General features: G+C 41.9%; 1 protein-coding gene across 1 annotated transcript in view; it reads right to left on the bottom strand.

Moving 5' to 3' along the window:
* Nucleotides 1-27,234, bottom strand: part of LOC145411445 (retinol dehydrogenase 11-like) — a 272,754-nt gene that overhangs the window by 79,563 nt on the left and 165,957 nt on the right. Inside the window, exon 5 of the mRNA XM_080281487.1 lies at nt 683-802. Coding sequence (XP_080137613.1) covers nt 683-802 — 120 coding nt within the window. The remainder of the gene's footprint in view (nt 1-682; nt 803-27,234) is intronic.

Below are 27,234 nucleotides of genomic sequence, written 5' to 3'. Positions count from 1 at the left end.
AGTATGTGAGGGTTGTTGGTGGTTGATACATCATCCACCTTCCTAGTTACCACCAGACACCACAACTGCACAGGCCAGTGTGCTGTGGCGAGACATAGACTGAAATCATGTCTGCCACACCAGATGCATTTGGGGAAATGTCACAGTTTGGGCAATGTGCAGAATGCAGACATCTCTGGCAGGGAAAAACATTCTGCTCATGCCGCATCCAGCTATTCACCTGACTTGGCACCTTGCGACTTTAGGCTGTTCCCAAACCTGAAGCGCATGATGAAAGGGAGTTGTTATGAAATGACTGAAGACATCCAATCCAAAACGACAAGCCTTCCGAAGGAGATCAAGAAGAAAGACTTCCAACAATGTTTCAGACAGTGGAAGGAATGGAGGAACAAGAGACACGTGTGTGTGTGTGTGTGTGTGTGTGTGTGTGTACGTGTGTGTCACACACACACACACACACACACACACACACACACACACACACACACACACACACACACACACACACACACACACACACACACACACACACACACACACACACACAGGAGGGGAGTACTTTGAATGGGATGTCCAATGTATGCACCTAATGTTCAATAAAATACTGTTATTCAAGCATTCACTGAACTTTCGGATCACTCTTCATTCAAGCATTATGTCAAAACCTAAGTACATCACATACCTTTCAGACGTTTTGCCAGCTGACGGGTGAAGAGAACATTTGCAATCTTGCTGTTACCATAAGCCTGAACTTTGTTATAACCGTTTTCATAGTTTATGTCATCAAAAGGAATCCTTCCTCCTGAAAAAATGAGTAAATTTACATGTAAACTAACATTTAAGAAAATTGCTTTGCTTAATACTGTATACCACCATCACTGTACCACACTAATCCCATTTTCAGAAACAGAGTGGATGCAACTCAAGAAGAAGAAATGGAAAGTCTAATGCTTATACAACTATCAACTGCTATATGAGTAAAAATAGACCACAAATTCAGTCACTTCTCAGTCAAGCCTTCAGAATATTTAGTTCTATGCCAACAGTAAAACTATCTACCTACCTACCTATTACCAGACGCCTCAGTCCCATTAGGGGTGGCCATAAACAAATAGCCTCCATGTCGCCCTGTCCCCCATCATTTGACCGCCCTCCCCCCAGCTCACATCCCCCTCTCTCATAAACCTCTCTACTTCACCCTCCATCTCATTCAGTCTCCCCCTCCCTCTCCCACCCTCCACTTCACTCACATACACTCTCCTTGTTAGTCTCTCGCTCTCCATCCTCCCCACATGGCCACACGGTCAACCATTACACAAATATATCTAATTTCACTATGCTGCTTTAGTAACTTTTTTCAAGCAGGCAATGAGCAGGAGGTGGGTGGATGCTGGATGTATGCAAGAAGTTAGGTATAGAGGAGGATCAGCCAGAATGACTACCGGGAGAGATTGCCGACACAAAAAATATTTTAGCAGGGTATGGCAGATGGATATGGTGGTGTGGGTGTGTTGGTTAAGAAGAAATGGGTGGGATGTGTCATGAATGTAATGAGCATGAGTGAAAGGTTAATAGCAGTGAAAATTTTGTCTGGCAAGATAATGTTTTCATTTATATCAGCATATGCTCCACAAGCCAGCTTAGATGCGGTAGAGAAGGATAGAATATTGGATGACTTAATACATGTAGTAAGTGGTACGAGGGAAGATGAGACTGTAGTTTTGGAAGGGGTGAAGCAGCTCAAGGATCTAAAGGAGTACATGGGGGATGTGATATGAGGAAGGGGAAAGGATCCTTGAGTTTGAGGAGGCAATGAATATGACTGTGCAACGCATATTTTAGGAAAAGAGAAAGTTGATTACGTACAAGTCTGAGGGAAACGGCAGCGACAAACTATTTTGTTGTCAGGAGGGCTGATGGAAGGTTTGAGAGGGATGTTAAAGCTATAGGGTGCGAAGAGTGTGTGCAGCAACACAAGTTACTGATACGTGAAATGGTGCTTAACCGTCTAAAGACAGATGCAGAGTGTGACATATTGTTGGTGACAACGCTGGACAAAGACTGAGTGCATCGCTGGTTTTGCGGATGCAATATGGTAGGGGGGACTTGGAGAGGGTTTGTTATTGTCATCCTACATCTCCATAGAGCATGGGAGGCTGCCTCAGTGCCCGCAATACTTTGAAAAATGGTGGGACTGCATATGCGGACACCCGCCTCTTTGTCACTAGTACTCTTGGACTGCATATGCGAAAACCCATCTCTCTGTCACTAGTACTCTTGGACTGCATATGCGGACACCCATCTCTTTGTCACTAGTACTCTTGGACTGCATATACGGACACCCAACTCTTTGTCACTGGTACTCTTGGACTGCATATGCGGACACCCGTCTCTCTGTCACTAGTACTCTTGGACTGCATATATGGACACCCAACTCTTTGTCACTAGTACTCTTGGACTGCATATGCGGACATCCGTCTCTCTGTCACTAGTACTCTTGGACTGTGAATGCAGACACTCATCTCTTTGTCAATAGGGCTCTTGGACTGCATATGCGGACACCCGTCTCTTTGCCACTAAGTACTCTTGGACTGCACATGTGGACATCTGTCTCTTAAGGGTTAAGAAGTGAGTGATGAAAAAGAGGACCTATGCACCTAAGACGAAAGTATGGAAATTGCAAAACCAAGCAGTAAAGGATGCCTTTTATAACGAGTAGGGTGGTGGCTGAACAGGGAGCTGTTTACAGAAGTGTTAATGAACAGTACAGAGCTCTCAGGGAGCTGTTGACAAAAGTGTTAATGAACAGTACAGAGCTCTCAGGAACAATCTCCTGAGAGCTACTGATTCAGTGTGTGGGTAGACAAGGGGCCCCCCCAAGACATAAAGTAACTTGGCAGAGGGAATACAGTGTAGAAGCTGCAGTTAAGAAAAAAAGGGCTTTCCCGGGAATGGAAAAGGAGTGGGAGCAAAGAGGAATACTTGGTTGTCAAATGCTGAGCTAGAAAAAGAGGTTTACAGGGCAAAATTTGAATCTAAGAGACTTTTACTGGATAACCTAATGTGGAAATGAAGAATATGTTATTTAAGGTGAAGAGGGAAAACAGGGATATCGCAAGCAAACAGTGTGTGAAGAATCATGACGGAAAGACTGTGGTGAACAGTGGAGATATTAAAATCGCATGGAGAGAGCATTATAACCGCTTGTTAAATGAAGAGTTTGACTGGAACCGGGAAGGTTTGGAGCCAGCACATCCAGTGTTTGGCCACTGACCTTTAATTGATGCTAGTACTGTGACCAAGGCAATAGGCAGGATGCAGGTGGGGAGGGCACCAGGTGTGTTTGGGTTGACTGCTGAAATGCTGAAGGCCTCAAGAGATATAGGAGTGGGGTTACTTACTGACTTGATACATATTATTATATTTGAGTGCATTGTCCCAGATGACTGGCTGAAGAGTGTGATTGTAAATGTGTACAAGCTGGAGAGGAGTGATGCCCTGGAAAGAGGAAATTAGAGGCATAATGATTTTGGACCCTATAATGAAGGTATTGGAGAGAGTTCAAGAAGGTGTGATTAGAGACAGTGAACACTGATGAGATGCAGTTTGGGTTTATGCCAGGCAAAGGGACCACTGATGCCATATTTATTGTTTGACAGCTTCAGGAAAAATATGTAGGAAAGAAAAGGGATCGCCCTTTGTTTCTGCCCATGACCTCCCTAGGGAGGTGGTGAAATGGGCAATGAAAAAGCTTGGGATCAAGATGTGGGCCTGTGGCTGGTTAGGGTGGTTAGGGCTATCTATGTGGGTGTTCACACCCGGGTAAGAGTGAATGGAGATTCGAGTGATGAGTTTTCTGTGAACGTTGGTATGCATGAGGGATCCGTCTTGGGCCTCTTCTTGTTTAACATAGTACTTCAACCCTCTCACGTTACTTCTGAAATGGACTCCTATGGGAGACACTGCAAGCCAATGATTTGGTACTGACTGCAGAGAAAGAAAGGGCAGCAGAGGAAAGATTTAGGAAGTGGAGAGATGATACAGGACACAGGGGCTTGAAAGTAAATGCAGATACAACAAAGGTGATGGTACAGTGTCTAGGGCGGAACTGTCAAAGAAGGGAGAGAGTGGCCATGTGCAATTTGCCACAAGGGCGTGGGAAATACTGTAATTCCATCTTGTGCAGTGTACGTGATAAGTGGGTGTACAAGAAATGTAGTGGTATTATAGGTAGGCTGTGAGATGATGCTGATTTCATGTGTGCAGTGTGTCAGGAAGAGCATGTGGAGTTTGCCAGGCATGAAAGGATTGATCTTGCTTGTGAGTCTCTTATGTGTGTGGCAGAGTTTTCTTATCTGGGAGACAAGTTAAGTGCTGGAAGTGAGACAAGAGCTAGCTCTGTGGCTAGAGTGAGGAGTGGTTGGGAAAACTTCAGGGAACTGTTGGCTCTCTTGCCACTGAGAAAACTCTCCCTCCATGCTAAAGGATCTTTGTATGCGGCATGTGTTAGGAGTGTAATGCTGTATGGCAGTGATACCTGGACAGTCAAGGAAGAGGATATTCACAGATACAAACATACAAAAATGACAATGATTAGGAGGATGTGCAGTGCGTCCTTGAGTGCGAGGCCTGGGGGGGCTAGGTTTACAAAGGATGAGTTAAGAGGTAGGATGGAACTGGAGTGTATTGGTGTTGTGATAAGGAGGGGTAGATTGAGGTGGTTTGGGCATGTGGAGAGGATGGAAGATGATAACTGGGTGCAAAAAGTGAGAAGTGTTAATGTTAGGGGTAGCGTTGCGAGAGGCAGACTAAAAAAGATCTGGAATGAAGTCACTGAGCGTGACCTGGGATAATGGACTGGACAGGGAGGCTGCTAGAGATCACGCAGCATGGAGAGCTACCATTATGTGACCAAGGCCAACACAAGCAAGCATGCTGGAGCCTCAAAAAACAAAATTAAATGAAACAAACCATCCTGACAACTGCCAAGCTAGAAAAGGGGGTGGAACTTTTGCTCTGTGCATCTCCTGTAATGAGTTATCTTTTTACCGTATCATGGTTGGTACAACTGTAGTAAGTATTCTATTTCACCTAACACCGTTTCGTTTCGTTTTTAAAGGCTCCAACATGCTTGCATGTGTCTGCCTTGGTCACCTAATAGCGGCTCTCCACGCTGCACGATCCATTGCAGCCTCCCTGTTCAGTCCCTTAACCCTAAGGTCACACTTAATGACCTCGTCCCATGTCTTTCTCGGTCTACCCCTCATAACCCCACCCCCAATATTAACACTTCTCACCTTCCTCACCCAATTATCATCCCCCATCCTCTCCACATGTCCAAACCACCTCAATCTATCTCTCCTCATCACAACACCAATACACTCCAGTCCCATCCTACCTCTCAACTCTTCCATTGTAAACCCAGCCCCTCCAGGCCTTGGACGCAGGGACGCACTGCACATCCACCTAATCATTGTCATTTCTGTACGTCCGAGCCGGCAAATATCTTCCTCCTTCACTGTCCAGGTCTCACTGCCATACAGCATTACACTCTAAACATGCTGCATACAAAGACCTCTTAGCACGTAGGGAGAGCCCTCTCAATGTCAGGAGAGGCAAGAGCTCCCTGAACTTCTTCCAACCACTTCTCACCCTAGCCACAGAGCTAGCTCCAGCCCCACCTCCAGCACACAACATGTTTCCCAAATAACAAAACTCTTCCACACACTCAAGAGATTCACCAGCAAGCTCAGTCCTTTCACGCCTGACTATCTCCACCGGCTCACCCCGGCAAGCCGTACACATAAAATCAGCATTATCTCGCAGTCTACCTCTGATACCACTACATCTCTTATGTACCCATTTATCACACACACTGCACAAGATGGAATTACTTCCCACGCCCTTGTGGCAAACTGCACATGGCCACTCTCCCTCGTCTTTGACAGTACCGTCACCAACCCTAGATATCATCACTTTTGTTTTATTTGCATTTACCTTAAACACTTTTGCCCCATACCATCTCTCCACTTCCTAAACCTTTCCTCTGCCTCCCTTTCATTCTCTGCAATCAACACCAAATCATCAGCATACAACTCCCACAGAAGTCCGTTTCTAAAGTCACGTGAAAGGGCTTCAAGTACCATGATAAACAACATGGGACTCAAGACTGACCCCTGATGCACACCAACATTCACGGAAAACTCATCACTCAAATCTCCATTCACTCTCACCTGGGTGTGAGCACCCACATACATGGCCATAACCACCCTAACCACCCACTCCTCCAAGCCAAGCTTTCTCATTGCCCACTTCACCACCTCTCTAGGGACTCTGTCAAAGGCCTTTTCCAAATCAACAAAAACAAAATAAAGATCCCTTCTCCTACCAATATATTTTTCCTGAAGCTGTTGAACAATGAATATGGCATCAGTGGTCCCCCTACCTGGCATAAACCCAAACTGCATCTCATCAATATTCACTCTTTCTCTAATCATACCTTCTAAAACTCTCTCCATTACCTTCATTATCTGATTTAAAAGCTTTATACCTCTATAATTCCCTCTTTCCAGGGCATCACCCTTCCCTTTATACACATTTACAATTACACTCTTCAGCCAATCATCTGGGACAACACTGAGTGACTAAACTCACCCCTATATCGCCTGAGGCCTTCAACATTTCGGCAGTCAACCCAGACACACCTGCTGCCTTCCCCACCCTCATCCTGCCTATTGCCTCACTCACAGTAGCAGTATCAATCAAAGGCCAAGGGCCAGACACTGGATCTGCTGGCTCCAAACCTTCCCTGTCCCAGTCAAACTCCTCATTCAACAACCGGTTATAATGCTCTCTCCATGCATCTTTAATATCCTCACTGTTCATCACTGCCCTTCCTTCATCATTCTTCACACACTGCTCACCTATGATATCCCGATTATCCCTCTTCACCTGACCTGCCACCCTAAATATATTTTTTGTTTCCCCATGATTTAGGTTATCAAGTAATTGTCTCTGTGACTCAGACTTTGCCCTGTATACCTCTCTTCTAGCCCTGCCCTTGGCAGCCAAATATTCCTCTTTGCTACCACCCTTCTTCCATTCCCGGAAAAGCCTTCTTTTCTCCTTAATTGCCGCTTCTACACCCTCATCCCACCACCAAGTTACTTTATGTCTTGGTGGTCCTCTTCTCCACCTGCATGTTACATCAGTAACTCTCAAGAAATTGTTCCTGAGGGCTCTGTACTGTTCATTAACGCCTCTGCCTACAGCTCCCTGTTCAGCCACCACTCTCCTCAACTCGCTATAGAAGGCATCCCTTACTACTTGGTTTTTCAGCTTCCATAGTTTCCTCCTAGGTACATAAGTCCTCTTTTTCATCACTTGTTCTTTAAGCACCATATCACAAATCAACAGTTTGTGCTGCTGCACACACTCCTCACTTCCTATAACTTTAACATCCCTCACTAACCTCCTATCGGCCCTCCTAACCAGAAAATAATCTATCTGACTGCTATTTCCCCCAGACTCATACGTAATTAACCTACTGTCTCTTTTCCTAAAATATTTGTTGCACACAATCATGTCCGTTGCCTCCCCAAACTCGAGTATCCTTTCCCCTTCTGCATTCCTTAGACCATACGCACATCCCCCATGCACTCCTTCATAACCTTGTGCTGCTTCACCTACATGACCATTTAAGTCCCCTCCCAAAATCACTATCTCATCATCCTGCATACCACCCACTACACGTATTAAATCATCCCAAAATCTATCTTTCTCTGATTCATCCAATCTTGCCTGTGGAGCATATGCCGATATAATCGCAGCTATCTTTCTTCCCAACAGAATTTTCACTACCAATATCCTATCGCTTACTCTCAAAACATTCATAACATATTCCACCCATTTCTCCGCAACCATGACACCAACACCTCCATATCCGTCTGTCCCCCCCTGCCAAAACAACTTATAGCAACAGTCCTTCCCAACAATCTTTCCGGCTGATCCACCCCTGTACCGGACTTCCTGCAAACACACCACATCCACCCACCTCCCAGTGAATGCCTCAACGACTTCCCCTGCTCTTCCCCTGAAACTTCCCACATTACACGAACCCACCCTCATCCCCATGATACATTTATTCATATGAGAGTACTGTATGTTACAGAGGCCTGTGAGTGTTCATGAACTACAGTACCAAAGGTTTCTGTTTCCCAGGTTACCAGTTATTAAATCTGATCACACAAAGCAGTTACAGCTCAGCAACCAGGTCAGTCACACACATACAGTGCTCTCTCTCTCTTTGAAGCTGTACTATCTAGTCTACATTTATTTTTAACAGACAGTGAGTTTTATAGTCTCTTTTTGACCTGCCACATGATGGTTATGTGAAGTACTTCACAGAGAAGATTCTCTAAGGAAGCGCACTATGTCTTATTACATACAGCTGGCCATGATCTATCAGAATGCACCTGAGTTCAGTACAAAACCATATCCTTCCTCAGCCTCATGAATTTTAGCACGTGATAGTCAGAAACAGTAACTCTTAGGACTAAAGATCCCCTTCCCATGTGGGGTGACTACTTCCAGTGTCTTTTTTCACACACACACACACACACACACACACACACACACACACACACACACACACACACACACACACACACACTGGTATAGAAGAGGAAGAAGTAAAAAACAACATCACAAGAGACAAAAAGGAGATGGCAAATGTAATGAGCTTACTGAAAGAAGTATCAGAGGAAATCTGTAGTAAAGACATAGAGGAACACAAAATGTTAGGGAAATATGAGAAAAGCAAGACAAGACCTCTAAAGGTGACTTTCCAGAGTGTAAACACTGTGGAAGAGATACTAAAAAATGCAAAGAATCTTATGGAAAAAGAGGAGTTCAGAAATGTATGGATAAAAAGATGCCTAACACAAGAGGAACTGGAATTACTGAAAGAGAAAAGGGAGGAAGCAAAAACAAAAAATGAGGGAAGATCAGAAGAGGAGAAGAAGAAATTTTTTTACAAAGTAATAGGATTGCAGGTACGAAAGTGGTACACAAACAGGATGGAATAAAAAGGAGGAAGGTTGTAGAACCATGTCATGACAAGTATATAAACAAGATGATAAAGTTGATGTACTCAAATGTGGATGGAATGGTATCTAAATTACTAGAGATGAACGATTATGTCAGAGAAAATGAACCACAAATAATATGCCAAACTGAAACAAAATTAACACCAAGGATATCCAATGACATACTAAACTTAGAGGAATACACTATATGGAGAAGAGACAGAAATTTAAAAAAAGGAGGAGGAATTATAATATTAACTAAGAAAAATCTAAAAGTCAAAGAAATAAAACTAGATATACCATCACAAGTAGAACTGATTGCAGTAGAGATCAACACATCTGAAGGTAAAATAATTGTAGCCAATTTGTACATGCCACCCAGATCAAAAACATGGGAAAGAGATGAATATGAGGACCTGGCAGAGAGTACAATTCAGAGTTTAAGTTCTCCCTACGTGTCAAGTGGGGTTGGTGGAGGATTAGTGCCCCTTCCTGTAAAACAATTAACTCTGAGCCCTTGGCCACCCCGTTTGGGATACATGGCGTCTGGCAATGAATGAATGAAACTACATAAAATGGAAGAGAAATCAGAAAGAATTATACTAACTGGGGATTTCAATACAAATATAAATTGGAATACTCTAGATATAATTAGCCAAGAAAGCTGTTGGGACCAAAAGCTCATGGATCTCGTACAAGAGTTCTTCCTAACGCAACATGTGAGGGAAACCACCACAAAAAGAGGACTTCATGTACCTTCAGTGCTAGATCTAATATTTACTAGGCAAGAAAATGATACTGACAGTTTAATATATCACTCTCCACTCGGCAAAAGTGATCATGCAGTACTAAATTATAACGTCAGGATAGCATATGACATAGTAAACAGAAATGACAATTACAAAAAGAGTCTAAACTATAAAAAGAGAAATTATCAAGACCTAAAGAGGTAATTCTTAGAAGCTGATTGGGAAAATGAGCTTATAGGACAAGATTTAAATGCTGTATATAAAAAGTTCTGTGAATTTTATGAAATAGGAGTCCAGAAGTACATCCCACAGCACAAAGAAGCAGATAAAAAAATACAGAAATGGTTCAATACAGAATGTAAAAAATCAAAAGAAAGAAGAGATTTGTTGTGGAATAGATACAGAAGACATAATAGTGAAAGGGCGTATAATAATTACAAACAGGCAAGAAACGATTATACAAGAATAAGGAGGGAAGCCCAAAAACAGTTTGAGGAGGATATAATAAATAAAAGTAGTGATCAACCAAAGCTGTTTTACAGCTATATCAGAAGCAAAACTAAAGTAAAAGATATAATACAATCAATTACGGACGAGGGAATCACTTACACACAAGAGAAAGATATTTGTGAAGCACTAAATAAGAATTTCCAATTAGTTTTTACAGAAGAAAAAAATTTTGAGAGGGACTATGTGGAACATGCATGTCCACACATACTACCAGATATACAAATACCAGAAAAAGTAATACAGGAGGAGTTAAGTAGATTAGACAGAGGAAAAGCAAGTGGTCCTGATGAAATTTCATGTTGGGTACTATGAGAATGTGCAAAGGAGTTATCTAAACCATTATTTTTAATTTTCAAGAAATCCTTGAGTCAAGGTAAACTACCTGATATTTGGAAAAAAGCACATATTGTCCCCTTATTCAAGAAAGGAAATAGACAAAATCCCCTCAACTACCGACTAGTATCTCTGACCAGTGTTGTAAGCAAGGTATTACGAAAGCTTATAAGAAAAGCTTGGGTAAATCATCTAGAAGAACACAGTAAGATAACAGAAAGACAGTTTGGTTTCAGAAAAGGAAAATCACATGTTACTAATCTGTTGAGCTACTATGACAGAGTAACAAACACAATACAGGAAAGGGAAGGATGGGTGGACAGTATCTATTTAGATTTCAAGAAAGCTTTTGACACAGTACCACACCAAAGACTTTTATGGAAACTGTACCATCAAGGAGGAATTCGAGGTAAACTGTTTTGTTGGATGCAAGACTTTCTCATGAAAAGAGAAATGAGAACAGTACTAAGAGGAAACTACTCATCATGGAAAGAAGTGACTAGTGGAGTACCACAGGGTTCAGTGCTGGCACCAATCATGTTTTTAGTGTATATAAATGATATAAACAGTAACACTGGAAATGAGAGCTATCTGAATATGTTTGCAGATGATGCAAAAATACAAAGGAGAATTACTAACACAGACTCTTGTAAAGAGCTACAAGAAGAATTAAATAAACTTCATGAATGGAGTAGTACATGGCAAATGGAATTCAATGTGGACAAGTGTCATGTAATCAAGTTTGGTCTATCTATATATCTATCTATAGCCCGACGCCCTAATCCCGCAAAGGGTGGCCGCAGACAAAACGCCTCCAAGTCACTCTGTCACCCACCATTTGACTACCCTCCCCCCAACTCACCCCCCCCTCCCTCATATACCTCTAAACTCCATCCCTCCACCTCATCCTCGGTCTACCCCTCCCTCTCCCTCCCTCCACCTCACCTACATACACCCTCTTAGTCAGTCTTTCATTCTCCATTCTCTCCACATGTCCAAACCACCTCAGTGTATTTCTCCTAATCTTCTCAAGTTTGGTAAAAGTGGAAAAAGACCTGATTGGGATTATATGTTAGGAAATAAAACCCTATACACATCAGAAAGAGAGAAAGACCTAGGTGTGATTATCAATAACAGACTATCTCCAGCTGACCACATCAGCGAGAAGGTACGGAACATGTATACACTGCTTGCAAATATGAGAATAGCATTCACATACATAAATGAAGACATGCTAAGAAGGATAATAACATCATTCATTAGACCAACCCTGGAATATGCATCAGTAGTCTGGAGTCATCTCAAAAAGCACATAGACAAGATTGAAAAAGTTCAAAGGGCCGCTACAAGATGGATACCAAGTTTAAGGGACCTAAGCTACGAAGAAAGACTAAATAAACTGAATCTACCAACACTACAGGAGAGAAGGAAAAGAGGTGACATAATGCTATATAAGTGCATATCAGGGAAGGAGAAAATAGACATAAATGATTACTTAGCATATGGAGAAGCATCAGCAAGAGGATACTGCAAAAAACTGCATAAGAAGAGAGGTGATAAAGACGTAAGGAAATTCAGTTTCCCAAACAGAGCAATTGATCAATGGAATGCACAACCGAATGAAATAGTGTGTGCCAAAACAATTCACAAATTTAAGGATATGTACGATAAATATGGTTTAAGACACGGGACAGTACGAGCTTGACTCATTCCTGTAAAGATATAATTAGGTAAGAACACACACACACACAGTGTATTAGAAGAGCAAAAAGCAAAGTGGGCACATGTGGAAGAACAAAAAGAAGTGGTCAGCTTAAGGGAAATCATCCAGGAAGAAAGGGAAATGAACAAGAAAAAAATAGAAGAAAATGTAGTGAAAATAATGAAGAAAAAAGAAAAAATAGTAACAGAAACTGTAGAAAGGAGCAGATGTGTGGTAATATTTGGAAACAGGGAAGAGGAAGAAAAAGGCAGATCTGTGAGACTCGGGAGAGACACGAATCTAGTGAGAAAAATATTAAGCAAGATCGACCCCAAAGGAGATAAATGGGAAAAAGAAATTGAGGAAGTAAGGAGGACAGGGCCTTATAAGAAAGGGGAAACAAGACCAAAGAGAGTTAAGTTGTCATCAGAAAGTGTAGTAAACGATATACTTAAAGTGACCTGGTAACTAAGCAAAGAGGCAGGGATGGAAAGTTCTATAGTAAGAAAAGATCTGAATGACGAAGAAAGAGAAGTTTTTAAGTCTTTGAAGGAACAAGTAATGGAAAAAATGACAAGAGGACAGAGGAAGAATGTAAAACTTTTTTCTGGAGTGTGATGGATATGAAAGTAAGGAAGTGGTATGTGAGGAATTAGAAGTGAAGGAAACAAGGGGGATGGATATGAATATGAAAAAGGGAAGAATGAGTAAAGATAAAATCAGGGCAGTAAATCTAAGTATCATGTAGATGGGTTAATATCTAAGAAAGGGGAAATTGGAGACTATCTATCTACTGCTAGATGCCATAATCCCGTACGGGGTGGCCATTTGACTCTGAGTAATTTGTTTTACAGGGATGGGCATTAACCCTCCACCAACCCACTTGACACGTAGGGAGCACGTATGGTTTGGTTATATGGTTACAATCCAGCGTTGTAAATGGTTTCTTGACTTACAGGAAACCATTTGGCTTGTCATTCAATGTAAAGCCACCTGTAACGGAAAGAAAAGCATTAAGTAGTGACATGAAAGATGGGAGAAATAGGAAGAGAGGAGGGCAGGCACAGAAAAAGAATGATAAAGGCTAAGGAAGAAGTAGGCAGCACTATATCAAATGAGTGGATGATGGTCGCCACCACCTACCACTAAATTGGAGACTACAGTACAATATATAAATAAAAATAAACCTGAAATTGTTTGCTTGGTGGAGACTAGATTGCCCCGAGATATTGATACAAAACTGTTTGGATGGAACAATTATAATATTTGGAGGAAGGATAGAGAAAGCAAGTTTGGGGGAGGTAAAATGATCTTAACCTGTAATGACCTAAGAGCAAAAAATATAGAAATTGAAAACACTGTCGATGAACTTTTGGGAATTGAAATAGAGGACATTTATGGAGAAAAAAAATGATGTAATAGTATTTCATATGCCCCCCAAAACTAGGACATGGACAAAAGATGATTACGAACAGTTAATAAGAGAATCCGTTACTAAACTAAAGATGTTAATTGAATGAAGAAATAGAATAGTAATAATGGGAGATTTTAACTGTAGAGAAGTTGACTGGGAAAGTATGGAAGTTGAGAATAATGAGGAATCATGGGGAAATAAATTAATGGAACTGGTAATGGAAAACATGTTAACCCAATTAATTAAAGAAAATACAAGAATTAGGGGTGGCGACAAACCATCAAGGCTCGACATAGTATTCACGAAGGACCCAAACGATGTGAAGAATATTACCTACCACTGCCCCTTTGGTAAAAGTGATCATCTGGTTATTAAGATGGAAGTAGCGGGAGTAAGGGAAGGAGAAAGAGATGAAAAACACAGAGAAAATAGATTCAATTATGGGAAGGCAGACTTTGCTTCCCTGAGGAACTTTTTGCAAAACGTAGACTGGAGTAAAATGAATATGATCACAAATGTTGATGGGAAATATGAGTTTTTGATAGAAGTATATAATACAGGAGTTAGTACATATGTCCCAAAACTTTTTGCAGCTGTGGAAAGAAAGAAAGAATGGTTTAACAATAAATGTAGAATGGCACAAGAGGCAAGAAAATGAGCATGGAAAAAAGTGAGAAAAAGGTACAGTGAATAGGCTTGAGAGGAGTACAAGCAGGTAAGAAATGAATATGTAAGGGTGCGGAGAGAAGAAGAAAGGAAATACGAAAAAGATATTGTAACTAAATGTAAAAAAAGAGCCAAAACTATTTTATAGGTTTGTAAATGGTAAAATGAAAGTTAAGGACAGTATAATACGATTGAGGGATGGAGATGAAACTTATGAAAGAGAAGAAGAATTGGGTGAAATAATGAACAACAAGCTGCAGTCAGTTTATGTGTTGGAGGAGGAATTCAGGGAACCTGAAATAGAACCCAGGGTGACAGGAATGGCAGAAATTAGAGTTGATGTGAATGAGGTGCTGCAGCTGATGAGGGATTTGGATGTGAGAAAAGCAATGGGACCAGATGGTGTGTCTGGATGGATCCTGAAGGAATGTGTGGACCAGTTAGTGTGGCCTGTTTATATCATCATCAAGACCTCACTGGAAAATGGACAGTTACCTAAAGATTGGAAAATAGCAAGTATTGTGCCAATTTTCAAGGGAGGAGACAGGGAAGATCCACTCAATTACAGACCTGTATCACTTACTAGTATTGTTTGTAAAATCTGCGAGAAAATTATTAGAAAAAGATGGATAAAGCACTTAGAAGAAAATGAAGTGATAACATCAAGACAATTTGGTTTTAGGGAAGGGCAATCATGTGTTACTAACTTACTAAGTTTCTACAGCAGGGTAATAGATGTCATACAAGAGAGGGAGGGATGGGCAGATTGTGTCTATCTCGATCTCAGAAAAGCATCTGACAGGTTGCCCAGTAGGAGACTGCTGTGGAAGCTGAAGACCTTTGGAGGGGTGCATGGGAAACTATTACAGTGGATGGGAGATTATTTGATAGGAAGGCAGATGAGAACAGTCATAAGAGACAAAGTGTCACAATGGAGAAATGTGACTAGTGGAGTACCCTAGGGCTCTGTCTTAGCCCCAATAATGTTTCTGATATACGTAAATGATTTGCCAGAGGGTTTGAATAGTTACATGAGTATGTTCGCAGATGACGCTAAAATCTTGAAACATATTAAACGTATTGATAGTTGTAAAAAACTGCAAGAGGACTTGGACACACTCTACAGCTGGAGCCAGACTTGGAAAATGGATTTTAATGCCAAGAAGTGTCATGTGTTAGAAATGGGAATGAGTGAAAAAAGACCGCACTGGACATATAAAATGGGCAATCAGATACAGTAATTAGTAAAAGAAAAGATGAGAAAGATTTGGGAGTGATTATTCAGGATGACTTGTCACCAGAAAAGCATATAAACAAAATCATTGGAGGAACTTACGGATTACTGACCAACATGAGAGTGGCTTTTAACTATATGGACGAGGAAATGCTGAGGGAGTTGGTAGTGACCATGATAAGACCAAGACTGGAGTATGAGGCTGTGGTATGGTCACCTCACTTGAAGAAGCATATTGGTAAATTAGAGAGGGTTCAACGGATGGCAACGAGCATGATACCAAGCTTAAGGGAACTCACCTACAAGGAGAGATTGGAAAAACTCAAGTTACCAACAATGCGTGAGAGAAGAGAAAGAGGTGACTTGATCAAGATATTTAGAAATGTAAGAGAATTGGAAAGGGTGGATAGAGAGGATCTTTTTGTGCTGGATGATGGAAGAACTAGAGGCCATGACCTCAAAATGAGGAAAAATTGATGTCTTAATGATATTAAAAGGTTCAGTTTCCCAAATACAAGCATAAGTATTTGGAACGACTTAGACGAAGAGGTGGTGCAGGCAAAAAACATTCATGTACTTAACCCTTATCTGCCAGGGGGTTCCCAGCTGCAGCACACTCCTCCCTACGAGCGATTTCCGAGATTTTGGAAAAAATACCATTACTTCAAACCCTTATATTTGACAAACTATAATAGCTAGAGAATCAAAAGAAAGTTCATAAGACTCATCAACTCTTCCTCTTTCCAATGAAGGTATCCCAAGGTCTCTCGGTGGTCCTGTCGATGAGTAAGGATGAGTTGAAGACGAGTGGTTTTTCACATTTTGGCGCGTGGCTCCAAGTGCAGGCCACTGGCCATGGCCTTGGCCCTGCCGGCTAGCGTTGGCAGCACTACCGGGAGTGGTGATTGTAACACTGCCTGAGAGTCCTTGGAATGCAGAAGATTCCACTCATTTTTTCTACTCCTCCTTACTCACCACCGTGAAAATGAGTCATCACCCGGTTCATGTGGCTCACCAAAGGATTTATCACCCACACCACCATGCCACTAAGCCCCCTAGGTGTGTGGGAAAGGAAATATCTCGTCGTTTTTCTGTACTCACTTCTTCCGTAAATAATCATATTTCTACTATTACACTTAGAACTGCACTTTACATCACGATTACGGGTAATTGCACTTTGACAAGTAAATGCTGTTGCCCTTTCACGCATGATCGTAGAGTATGAGGTAATTATTTGCACTGTATATCAGACTGCTTTGTACTAATCAGGGTTATAGTGAAAATCATATGAATGCTTTACACAACTAACATTATCTGTACTTCACATCACAGATACACTGATGCTCATATTTGGCACAATCTCCCTTAGTATTGTGTGAAATAATTTAGGTATAGCGAAGCAGGTATTGTTCATTGTGGCCCGCTCACAAGTGGTTTTCTTTCAGGTAACAGGTAGGCAAACTCAAGGTTTTTTTCATTCATTCATTCATTGCCAGACGCCATGTATCCCAAACGGGGTGGTCAAGGCTTAGAGTTAATTGTTTTACAGGGAGGGGCACTAATCCTCCACCAACCCCACTTGACACGTAGGGAGAACGTATATCCAATAATTTTCTAACCAATATCCAATAAACAGTATCAACTCCTGTATTAAACTTACTATAAATCACTTACATGCACTTGTAGAGCTTATAAAAGACCTCTATCTTAGCACTTTCTATAATTCACTTACAATATCACACATTTCACTCATTTATGAAAATACACAAACTTCTGCACTGCTGTACACTATTTACACTTCCCCACACACCTGCTAAGTAGTCACACCACTCCCGAAGGGCCTGGTTGTGGAGATTCTGCCCTTGAAGTGGTAGGCTGAGGTAAGGGGGAGCGCTGGAGGAAGATACGTCAGCAAGCAGGCAGCGAGAGTGTCAAGGAAACGGCTCTGCGGCGTATTTTTCCGCAGATGACCGCCAGGTCCGCAGTCACTTTCCCGATGTCCTAAGTCATCTTGCGCCACCTCATTGCCAAAATCATCACTCTCGTAGACTGTCTCTTCCTACTGGAGAAGTCGGAGAGCCCTCTCTGGCGTCGGAGAGTGAGTAGGGGTTGGAGGGCGAGAGATCTCGCTCTCCACGTGGTAGCTTTTTTTCTCCTCAGAGGATGTACTCGTGCTGACTGTACGAGAGGAGACAGTATCATCAAGGGCACGTCCTATGGCACTATCACTAAGCCCTTTACCTGGCACTAAGGGCTGAACTTTCACGGCAGCTGAAGAGGCAATCGGCCCTTCATGCGGTGGGACGGAATTGGATGATGTCAAGGAAGATGACATGGCTCCTCCTGCTACCACTGCCGAGTACAAACTGAACCGCGCAACCACTGGGTACCTGGGGGTCCTACCTACCCCGTAGGTATCACAGAAAATGGGCCCATGCTCAAACAGTGGCGGGAAGGTGAGTGCGGTATATCAAGTCAACCAGCGGCCCACCGCGCCCTGAATCCTGTCGTGCATACATGTCAGCCGGCGGATAGGGGTTAAAAGTCTATCTATCTATCTATCTATTGCCAGACGCCTCAATCCCGTTTGGGGTGGCCACAGACAAATCGCCTCCAAGTCGCCCTGTCCCCCGTCATTTCACTGCCCTGCTCCCAACTCACACCCCCCTCTCTCATATACCTCTCCAACCCATCCCTCCATCTCATCCTTGGCCTCCCCCTCCCTCTTCCCCCATCCACCTCACTCACATACACTCTCTTCGTCAGTCTTTCACCCTCCATCCTCTCCACATGGCCAAACCACCTCTGTGTGTTCCTCATAACGTTTCCTATCACACTAGATAAATGAAGATGTGGAGACAGGATAACATGAGCTTAGCTCAGTTCCTGTATACTACAAATAGGTAAATACAAATGGGTCATTACACGGTAATGACTATTTAGCAGTCATTTCCCTCCTGATACTTCCCAGAGATACTGAGGGCAATCCCAGGTCCTACCGTATTTGCTAATGTATAAGATGATTCTTGAACCTCATTACAAAAAACGTCCAATATTGGAGGTCGTCCAAAACACCATGTATAAAATCCTGACCTCTACATCCTATGGTTATGGGATCCATAGGTATGATGGGGAACATCACCAAACACTCACTTTGACCCTTGCTTCACTGAATATAGTACATATACATTGAAATACCATTGAAATCACTAACATCATCATGAAACACAACTTGTTTTCTATATGAAGGCGCCATCATCATCATCATCATCCAGACCTCCTTTCCCACCCTAGGGCACGGTGAGGAGTAGCAATGACAAGACAGCCCAAATTTGCCCAATCCAATGGGCCACATATCATTCACTCATCATTCGAGCCACCGGAATCCTGGCTTTATCGGATACGCCAAAACATTCACCACGTTCCGTAGCTTCAAATAAACATATATGACTGAGTCAATCCAGACGCTGTCATGTTAAAATCGGGTGCAAAATCCCTGATCATGCACTTCTCCTCACAACATTCATCCAGCCAGCTCGATCTCTTCTCAGTTCCCTAGCCTCACCGACTTCCAAGCCTATCTTCCTCACAAACTCATCCACCATATCTCTCCACCTTCTCCTTGGCCTACCTCGCCTCCTCCCTCCTTCAAATTCACTCAGATATACCTTTTTCACCACTCTATTGTTATGCATTCTCTCCATATAACCATACCATTTCAGTACACTCTCTTCAATTCTGGTGTCCACCAACTTCCTCACTCCACATCTTTCATGAATCACATTATTTCGTATCTTATCCACCCTCTGTACTCCACATACATTGCTCAGCATTCTCATCTCTACTGCTCTTATTCCTGACTTTTCATTTTCAAGCCACATCATAGTCTCACATCCATATGTTAAAGTTGGCACTAACACTCCTTCATGTAAGCCTCGTGCAGCTGCGACACTCAAGCCTCTGTTTCTTATCAAAGCCTTCACTGCACCGGCTACTTTTCTTCCTTGTGTCGCTCTACTTTCAACATCTTTTGCACATTTTCCTCTCTTTTCAATCACTGTACCCAGGTACTTGAACTCTCTAACCAATTCCAGTTTCTCTCCATTCACTGTAACATCACACTGGGAGACACCTTCTCTCTCAATAACCATCACTTTACTCTTTTCTACATTTACTCTCACAGATATCAGCAAAACTCTGCACTAGCCTACCAAGTTCTTGTCTGGTACTTGCAAGCAATACTGCATCATCAGCATACAACAAATTTGAGATATTCCATCCATCACCATTCATTACCATCGCCATCCCTCTCTCCATTACTCGTGTTTTTACTTCTCTCATCACTCCATCCATGTACAATGTATATTGAACAACCATGGGGACATCAATCAATCTTCTCGCACGCCTACACCGATTGTGAACCATTCACTTAAATGCCCATTAACCCTTACACGTGCTTCATAGGAGCCCCCACAAACTCCTGAAAGTTACCAGTGTTCCCTGTATCACTAACTAGCGTGGGGTCACTACCTGCTCAGAGTTGGTGTACCTTCCATTAAAAAAATTCCTATCGGGATTATTACCCGTGCATAAAGCATTATACCAAGTATTATTTTGATCTTAGATATTTTACCGATGCTCTAAATGAGATTTACTCTGAAAAGTTCTCCATAGAGTTTACTAAAAGCCATTAACCCCTTAACCGCGGGGCGTCACTTTCGTGACGCTTGGGAGCAAGGGATCATACCGCGGGGCGTCGCTTTTGTGATTCTGTGTTATTTTGAATTCACCCGGGCTTTCAAGTGGGGGCTTGTATCATCTATCAGTACTGACAATGTCCAACACTAGTCAGCACTCCTAATCTCATCTGTACTCCCATCCATTGTTGACAATTTAGCCATTTCTCCCCGTTCTTGACTCCCCTCCCTACCCCCCCTCCATTACCCTATGCTCTCGCCTTCCCGGCCATGCTACGCTAAGTAAATCTTCCCTGGAATTTTTCACTGATTTCATCCATTGAAATAAGCCCTATGTCGTATTCTTATACCAAATAATATATACAAGAAAGAAATCAGGTAAGTGAGAGTGCCATACACCTGGAATTGGCTAATTATCACCTGACAACACCTCACGTGCACTCGTTCGCTAATTTTCGCTGTTTTTTTCCCCTTGAAATATGCTGTATAATCTATTTTCGTAATAAATATACATGTAAGGAGAGAAGGGAGAACCCTAAGTGATATTTACATTCACCTGGAACCACCTAATTTATAATGTATTGTCTAGATTTCCTGCCAATCATATCAGTGCTACACAAAGCTGTTTCAAGATTTAACATTGGTAGCTCTGATTATATATCTCCTAAGTAGGCCTCTAATCTATTTTCGTAATAAATATAAATGTAAGGAGGGAAGGGAGAATATTTACATTCACCTGGAACTACCAAATTTATAATGTATTGTCTAGATTTCCTGCCAATCATATCAGTGCTAGACTTAGCTGTTTCAAGAAGTAATATTGGTAACTCTGAATAACCCCTAAAGCAGGCCTCTAGGCTGCCCCTGCGTTATCAGTGTAGTCTCATCTTCCGAAGTGAGAGGACGTATGTTTCAACTTGCTGACTTCAAGGCCTTTTTTCACCCCCATGCAAATGGTTCTGTGACCTTTACCCCCTACTAAACCTCGTGTGGAAAGAGGTAAAGGGCTGACAATTGATAAAAGAGTGACTACGATCTTTCTATTGAGTAAAACAGTGCAAGTGGAATTGTAAATAATGTGTAAATAATGTGTAAACAGCAAGTGAAAGTAATGAATGTAAATATACGTGAACAATGGAAAATAGTTTTATAAGTTATTTCAAGTGACAGTGCACAACACAGTGTAAATAAAATAGAAATGTAAATAACGTAAATAAAATAGAGAACGTAAATAGAAATGTAAATGAGTAGTATTATAAGAATACGAGTATATACTAGGAGTAATGAAAGTGAAAGTTTCACTCTAGCATGTCTGAATGCTATGAGTTATGAGAGTGAAGATGAAAGTGACATTCACTCTCAATGCCAGTATACAAGATGAGAAAGTGAATGCTACGTATTTTACTGAAAGAAATTGAATCCCTACAATGACAATAAACTAATACTACTGAAGGAAACTTATGGATAAAGACTGTAGATATATATAAGTGTTATATAGTAATAGAAATATAAAGTGTGAGGGGTTTTATGAATAATAAATGACAGACTACCATGAGCGAACTAGTGCCAGTGCGACGATCAGACGCGCTCGTAATTTCCATTGCTTTCACAATGGTTTTTTTTTTTTAGTATGGATCCCAAACTACTTGGAAATTGTAGAATAGTGTTTATAGTGTTTGTATCTGGCTGTGGTAATCATATTACGGGTTGTCGGGAAGTGTAAAGTGGAGACTTCGTTACCCAACTTCAGAGGTCTCCACAAGTCCTACGGTAACCGACGAAGGCTCAACAATCATTCCAGAAGAAAGCTGAAGGTATGTGCCATAAGCATATGTAATTTTATTATTCTAGGACTAATAACTGATTTTTGGCAAATATTTTTTGAGAGTCTGTCGGAGCCCAAATAACCCCGCGGCACACGCAAGTTATTGGTAAACAAGCCCGCGGTGTAGGGGTTAAAGCTTATTGTGTGTTTTTGCATTCAGCACATTTTTATCAAGTGTTATGAATCTCAGTTGTTGGAAAAATTTATCATACAGTTTCCAAAGATCGTAATCTTTCATTTGGCAAATCCTGACATGATTCTGTCCATTATACACTTGGTAATAGTAAGAATTGTACCGCTGAAATGTTACGTAGCCGAGATCAGCGACCCGAATTTTTAAAGGCGTGGTATTCCTCTTGCTTTGAGAAAACGACTCATTTCTCTTACAATCTATTTTTCCACATATATTTTAGCTGTGCAGTCGACCACGGCACTATATTTTCCGGATTTATCGGCTGATTTCAAAAGGCGCGAGTGTCAGGTATGGTGCATACACATCATCAGCACCGCCCTGGGCCCCTGGCAGCAGGCACACAAACTACGCCACGCTGCCCATGAGAAAGCACCTCCATATGAGCTCAGTGGAGTTCATACGATCTTCGATTGTTTAAGTACCATATTTCCTTCATTTGTTATGTAAGATACAATTTCGTTATACCCATTTACTTTTTCCATACAAATGTACATTCATCACTTAAAAACACGACAGTGATCAATACTCAGGCAACATAATACTCGCAAGTAGACTGTCCCTAAACTGAGATGGATGCAACCTTCCGTTTCTTTCATATTTCGATAAAGAAGCCATTTTTTCCCCCAGTATTATAGGCAGATAAATCAATAAATATCCTATTCTTGGTAAAGTAACACAAAAATTGTGTAACAGAGGGTAATTCAAGTTGACCCCACTTTTGCACTTTACATTAAGTTATCTGGCAGGAGGTGGCATCTTTTTCCAGTTTGTGGGGGCTCCCATTACAATCATAAAAACTCTTGACAGCACCTAGCAGCTTGCCATCTACACCATACATGCACAAAACTTTCCACAATCCTACTCTGTCTACTTTGTCATATGCTTTTTCCAGATCCATGATTGCCATAAACACCTTATGGTCCTTCTCACAAGCCTTCTCTGCTATCTGTCTCACTGCAAATATTTAATCCACACATCTTCTGCCACTCCTAAAGCCACCCTGTTCATCACTCACTAGGACCTGATATCTCTCTTACTTTCACTCTAATAATTCTTCCATATACCTTCCCTACCACACTCAATAAACTTATGCCACGATAATTCTTGCACTCACTTCGCTCACCTTTATTTTTGAACACGGGTACAATCACAGCCTGAAGGCAAATTTTAAATCTGTAAAAAATATCTCCATGGATACAGCCAAGAGGACATAAGGTGAGTAACCTGTTGAGTCCACGCCACAAACACTGGCAAGTACCTCAGTCTGAGAATGTCTGGCTGGGTAGTGGGCTGTTTGCCACAGAGTACAGGGTTACCAGATCTCAAACAGGGCTCACTGATACACAACAGTGGCACTGCTTTTATTCCTGGTGGATTAACTTCAGTCCTAAAACCATTTGATGTCTATCTGAATCAACCATTCAAAGACCACATCCGTGAGCAATGGAACAAGTGGATGATCAATGGTAAAATGTTGTATACAAAAGGTGGGAGTATGCATGCTCCAGGTATGGATGTGCTGTGTGATTTTATCATCGAGACATGGAATAATACAGTATTTCTATGGAAACACTCATCAACTCTTTCAACAAATGTGGAATATCCAATTCGATGGACAGCACGGAAGTTGACATTTTGTAGGTGGATGAGGAAGAGGAAATCAATGCCAATGCTACTCCTTTGAATTTAGAGTTTGATCCTTGTGACGAAGAACTGCAAACTTTAACCCAGGATGAAGTTAATGAACTGATGCTGTCAGATGTGGATGATACTGATTTTGAAAGTTTTTAATCACTGATAGCTGCTGTGATGGCTTTAAAAAAATGTAACTTTCTTTGAACCTATCACATAAAACTGATGTTAACATGATTTTAAGTTTTTAATACACGCTGGGGGTAGGGATTTTTTTCAAGAATACTCACCCAGTATCCCTGCTTGTCGTAAAAGGCGACTAAAAGGGTTGGCGGAGGGTTAGTGCCCCTCCCCGGAAAACAACTAACTAAAAAAACAAAAAATAAGCCTCGGACAAGGACTGACCAAACGATGACGACCAAGGACAGGACAAAGGACATGGTTATCAGAACCTGGAATATGAGGGGAACGAATGATGAGGTGAAAGAGAGAGAGATTGCCCAGGTGCTTGAGGGTGCGAAAGTGGATGTATGTGGAATAAATGAAACAAAATGGAGAGGAGAAAGTGTGAGAGAATGGGAGTATGGATGGGGTATATGTGCAGGAGTAGGTGAGAATGAGAGGGCAAAGGAAGGAGTATGTATAGTTGTGAGTAAAAGATGGAAGAGGAGCATAAGACAGTATGGATCAGTTGGGTCAAGGATTGTGTGGGTAAAGTTGAAAGTTGGAATACAAATGTGGGCGATTGTGTGTGTGTATGCGCCAACACAAGATTGTGCTAGCAGAGTGAGAGAAGAGTTCTGGACAAATGTAGAAGTGTGCATGGAAAAGTTTGGAAGGAATGAGAGAGTGTTTTTGATTGGTGATATGAATGGTAAAGTTGGGAATGTGAAGGTGGATGGAACAGTGGGTGAGTGGGGTGTGCCTGCTGAGACAGATGAGAATGGGAGTGCGTTAGTGGACATTTGTGCTGGGAGGGAGTTGGTGATAGCCAATACCCTCTTCAGGCATAAAATGATCCACAGGTATACATGGCGAGTGATGAGAAGGGTGGGTGGTGAACTGAATGAAAGGAAGGCAATGATTGATTATGTGTGTGTGGATGAAAGGATGCGAAGATGTGTAATGGATGCAAGAGTTTATAGAGGTTGGGGGAGTGGACTTTCTGACCACTACTTGGTGGTGGCCAGAATTAGAATTCAAGTAAGATGGAGGAATAGAAGAAGGGAAAGACGAGAGGAAGGAGTAGTTGCAAGGAGAGTGGAAAGGTTACAAGAGGATGAGAAAAAGGCAGAGTATAAGAGAGAAGTGGAGGAACGACTGGGCAAATATGAATTGGAGAAGATGGGAGACGTAGAAGGTGTGTGTAGGATATTTACAGAAGAAATATGTGCAGCATGTGATGTGGTGTGTGGAAGGAAGAGAAGACGGAGGGGGATGCAAGGAACAGCGTGGAAGACTGAAGAGGTGAAACAGGCTGTGGCACAAAAGAAGAATGCATACAATGAATGGATGAGAAATAGGGGTGTGGAAGAATTTGAGAAGGGGAAGAGAGAATTATATGTAGAAAGAAAGAGAGAGGTCAAAAGATTAGTAAGAGAGAGTAAGAAGAGAGTGGATGAGGAATTTGGAAGGAATTTGAGAGTAAAGTGGATTGACTGTAAGAAAATTTTCTGGAAAGAGGTGAAAAGAGTAAGACAGGGTGGAAGTGAAGTTAGCAGGGGAGAGAAAGATAAAAATGGTAGATTACTAGTGGAGAATGGAGAAAAAGTGAGCAGATGGAGAGAACACTTTAAGGAATTGTTGAACATAGAAGATGGAAGTAATGCGAGTATAAGTGGCTGGGGAATGGCTGGGAGAAGGAGGGAGGTGAGAAGACAGGAAGAAATCAGTTGGATAGAAGTTGTGAAAGCAATGAAGAAAGTTAAATCGGGGAAATCCCCAGGAATTGATGGAGTGTGTGGTGAAATGCTGAAGCATGGGGGAGAGATAGTAGTAGAATGGATGTGGAAGATGTGCAGACTGGCCTGGGAGGAAGGTAGAGTCCCGGAGGATTGGAAGTCAGGTATAATTATTCCCTTGTACAAAGGAAAAGGGGAAAAAGAAGTGTGTGGTAATCATAGGGGCACTTGTCTTCTTAGTAAAATAAGAAAAGTGTATAGTAGGATACGTATTGACAGAGTTAGAGAAAGAACAGAGAAATTAGTTGGAGAACAGGGAGGCTTTAGGAAGGGAAGAGGTTCTGTAGATCAGATATTCATTCTTGGATCTTTAGTGGAAAAGTTTCTAGAGAAGGGAAAGATGTTGTATGCTGCTTTCATGGATTTGGAGAAAGCATATGACAGGATGGATAGACAAGGATTGTGGAAAGTGTTAAGAATATATGGAGTAGATGGGAAGTTGTTGAATGCTGTGAAGAGTATGTACGATGGTGCGAAGGCTGTAGTGCGTGTGGATGGTGAACTAAGTGAATTTTTCTCTTTGAAAGTTGGGTTGAAACAGGGATGTGTCATGTCTCCATGGTTATTCAATCTGTACATGGATGGGGTAATAAAAGAGGTACAAGGTAGGCTAGTGGATGTTGGAGTGGCCCTGGTGAAAGAGGATAGTGTTTGGAAACTCCCTGTACTGTTGTTTGCAGATGATACTGTGTTGTTGAGTGAAGACGAAGGGGAGCTGCAAGGCTTGTTGAATGAGTTTGGGAGAGTGTGTAAGAAACGGAATCTAAAGGTGAATGTAGGGAAGAGTAAAGTGATGGTCTTTGAGAGAGGTGAAGTCAGTGAATGTACAACGAGGTTGGATGGGGAGGAATTGGAAAATGTGAGTACGTTTAAGTACTTGGGTAGTGTGATGAGGAAGGATGGAGGTTTGGAGGGTGAAGTGCTTGAAAGGGTACAGCAGGGAAGAAAGGTTGCTGGTTCTTTGAAAGCAGTGATAAGAAACAGGGAAGTGAGCATGGAAGTGAAAAAGTTACTACATGACAGTATTGTGAGACCAACTCTAAAGTACGGAAGTGAATCTTGGACGTTGTTGGAAGGACACAAGTCAAGAGTGAGAGCAGTGGAAATAAGTTATTTAAGAGGAGCCTGTGGAGTCACAGGGAGAGACAGGGTGACGAATGAGGATATAAAGGAGCGTTGTGGTGTGGATGTGGATGTGATAGGAAGCGTTATGAGGAACACACTGAGGTGGT

Source organism: Coenobita brevimanus, chromosome 89 (assembly GCF_032717465.1).
Source record: "Coenobita brevimanus isolate Jiangsu-jjx chromosome 89, ASM3271746v2, whole genome shotgun sequence".
In the NCBI taxonomy this organism is placed as follows: domain Eukaryota; kingdom Metazoa; phylum Arthropoda; class Malacostraca; order Decapoda; family Coenobitidae; genus Coenobita; species Coenobita brevimanus.
The sequence above is the reverse complement of the archived record's forward strand: the minus strand, read 5'-3'. Positions and strand labels throughout refer to the sequence as shown.